This window comes from Pinus tabuliformis, chromosome 2_2 (genome assembly GCF_031772625.1).
Source record: "Pinus tabuliformis cultivar Carrire ecotype Pingquan chromosome 2_2, CPIR1, whole genome shotgun sequence".
Lineage (NCBI taxonomy): Eukaryota > Viridiplantae > Streptophyta > Pinopsida > Pinales > Pinaceae > Pinus > Pinus tabuliformis.
In genome coordinates, this window is record NC_142300.1 from 1,054,578,864 (window position 1) to 1,054,582,098 (window position 3,235).

The window sequence follows — 3,235 nt, forward strand, 5'->3', positions numbered from 1 at the left end:
GTACAGTGCTGTAATAGAATTACTTGCCGAAGCAGTTGACCTCGGCATCCGAGAGCTAGTGGTGAACCTGGACTCCCAGCTGGTTGTCCATCAACTCAACAGGCGATATTCCGTCAGAGACCAGCGCATATTAAGGTTGTACCTACATGTAAGATTGTTAGAACGGAATTTCGATTACATTACTTATCAGCATATTCCGAGACGATTAAATACGTTGACTGATGCATTGGCAAATCATGTATTAGATAGACATTTGCGAAACAGATAAACATCATACAAGGAAGGATAGAACAGCATAGTAAGACCATAAGCATATGTAAATAAATCATTTCAAGCATAGTTTGCACGTGTGTGTTTTTAAGCTTGCATTAAACATATAAAATCCATGAGTCGAGTGTCGTGCAAATTCATACATAAGATCACAAATTGTACTGAACAAACGCATAACACAAGATAACACATCATCACATGTAACAACGACTCATCCAAAAATCGGTATGTATATATATATATATCGTGTGGCGCACTGAGGCGCTCAAAAATAGAAGTACATGTCCCAAAATCTCATACATCTGAGTCATAATGTCTCAAAATAAACAGTGGAAATAAAACCTAGGTGACTAATCGGCTGGATGGTGCTCTCTGTAGTACACAGCCGCTCGTGCCACCCGCCTCAGAAGGCGGTGCACTCTGGGTTCCACACCCACTGTGTGGATCTGATGCTCCACAGGAACCTCCTCAACCCCCTGGAAGTCCGGCACCCCCTCCAGCAACCCCTCAAGGTTGCGAGCCACAATCTCTGGTGTGTTGGCCCCTGGAGGGGCTAAGGCCAAAGCTCCGGCTCCCGGGCCCTCTCTCCGTGCCGTGGCAGCCAGGCCAATCGGTCTAGTAGGCCCCACATCTGCATGACAAGACATTTATTAGGACATGTACATAAAAAATTTAACAAACAATACAAAACTCAAAAGACAAAAAGTGTCATACCTGCATCATCCCACTGTTCACCCGGAGGCAGCACCAAGTCAGGATCATTGCGGAAATCCATCCCCGCATATGGCCAATCCTGTACGAAGATCTCCTGCTGGTCCAACCAGTCTCTGAAAAATGCCCCCCAGCTATGTGGTCGGCCGCCACCCCCACGTGGCATAATCCGAGCCCATCGTGAGGCCCTCATCTCTCGAGGATCTCTGGGGGCATCCACAGCCATAGACTGCAGTCGCATGGCTGGTACTCGCTCCAGAATGAGCGGGACCAGGATCGATCCATACCCGAACTGCTTCGTCTCTCCGCGACGGCAGTTGCTCAATTGCCTCTTCATGTTGTTGCACACTGCAGTGCACCAGTCAAACCCGGTAGGCTCGAGGCACTCGAGGGCTAGTAGGAGATGGGTCTTGGATGCCTCGTGGTTCGCCATGCTGCCCGCTGCCCGGGTCACCATGAACAGGATGGTGCGCAGCACTATGTCTCTCACTGTGGGGATCGAGCACTTCCCACTCCGCGTTTTCACCGCCCCCGGGCAAACCTCAGCCATCAGGTCATCCAGAGTACCGCCGCTAGGTCGCTGTCCCTCCAAGATGGGCCTCGCACCTCGGCGCGACAACCCAGTCAAGAAAAAGATATCCATGTGGTCAAACTCAATGTCGTGACCACGGATGGTGAATTTTTGGTCCACCGGGTTCCATGCCCTGATCAGCAGCTCCAGCAGATCATGTTGGGCCCTCAGACGCGGCGTAAGGAAGAATTTCATGAATCCGCACGCCCGCATGGCGTTGCAGCAATTTACGTCTCCCCAAGCAGCCACATCCTCTACATCGTGAACTCTCTCTTGCCATTGAAAGGCCATGATGTCCTGCATGAACAATAAAAACCAATCAGAATTGTTTTCATGGAGAAATTTACGTTCATTTATTAAAAAAACAAAACTTTTCCGCGCCATCGCGGCTGTTTTAGGGACAGCCGCGATGACAATGGCGGCTCTGTGTAAAAAATGCGAGGTCAGCGCGGAAGAACACGCCTTTTCCGCGCTGACCCGAAGTTGGTTACATTGGCTATTTTTCGGTCAGCGCGACCCCGTGGGCAATTTCCGCGCTGACCGAGGGCGCACCCATGCAAATAAAAAATGCCCAATTGGGCCCATTCAACCGTTAAAAAACTCCTAAAATGAACCAGAATGCAGGGCAAAGGAATGAGAACCTACCTGGAAGAAGCAGATCTGAAAATGGTCTCCGGATGGGCTGGAAATCGCTCCGTCAACTTTTTGGCTTCTCCACGTTCTTCGCACTCCAAATAGTAAAATGGTAAAAATGACTTATTACCCCCCCCTATTTATAGTAAAAACTCCTAAATTACCATATTTTTTGGGTTTTTACCATTTTTTGCCATAAAACTAGCCTTGGTTCTGTTTTCAAGCATGTTTCAATATGTTTTTTACGTATATCGAATGGATTTATGCGGGTAGTGCCCTTGTGCAGGTACAGGTATCGCAGCTTGGTCATGACAGTCCACGATTCATGTGATTCCCAAAGTGTCGTCTCTAAGCTCTTTTCCGACGTTAAACAAGAGAAGATGGCCGAGCTCCCTTTCAGCTCGTTAAAGGGAACGAAAGGCGGTCGTTTTTAAGCTCTTTTTCCGACCATTAAACCAAAAAGATCGCCGGGTGTTTGTCGTTTCGCACTCGATATTGGCTCTAAAACGACGTGTCTTCGACCACTTTTTTACTTTTTCCGGTCGGAGACACTATTTATGAAAAGTACTCCTCGGTTGTAATGACCGGGCGGTTCTTTCGAGCACAGTTTTATACTTTTTCGGGCTCGAGAGACACAACTGTACGAAAAAGGACCCCCCTGGAGTCTCCTTTTCCGCATTCTTTTCAGACTCTCGAAACAAGAAAAGAAGCCGAGTTTTTCCTTTGTCAGGCTCGATAAACACTCAATGACATCGGATATTGTCAACATGACACACACCAAGCATATGTTATCCCCGTCAAGCTTGTCATCCAAAAATAATCGGGGTACCTGCCTGCAAAGGTGGGGAAAATGGAACTTTGATTACAGTCGTCTCGGCAGTACATCACTCTTGAACATGGCACTCCGCTGTTTCGTGTCTGGGTGGGGTCATCTCATCTCGTTTTCACTAGCCTCCATGGGTTTGGGATATCCTATTTGACCTCTCATCTGTTCATTGCCGTCATCATCCTATCCGCTGCTCATTTGATGTCAAGTACTGCCAAATCCGT

The 3,235-nt window shown here is 48.0% G+C and overlaps 1 protein-coding gene across 1 annotated transcript; it reads right to left on the minus strand.

The window, feature by feature from the left end:
* Positions 1 to 592: 592 nt before the first annotated feature.
* Positions 593 to 1,155, minus strand: LOC149197022 (uncharacterized). The gene is made up of 2 exons (XM_089403824.1): positions 985 to 1,155; positions 593 to 901 (listed from the first exon to the last, which is right to left on the minus strand). Exons 1-2 carry the CDS (start codon positions 1,145 to 1,147, stop codon positions 621 to 623), a joined length of 444 nt encoding a protein of 147 aa, XP_089259950.1. The 5' UTR covers positions 1,148 to 1,155; the 3' UTR covers positions 593 to 620.
* Positions 1,156 to 3,235: the final 2,080 nt, after the last annotated feature.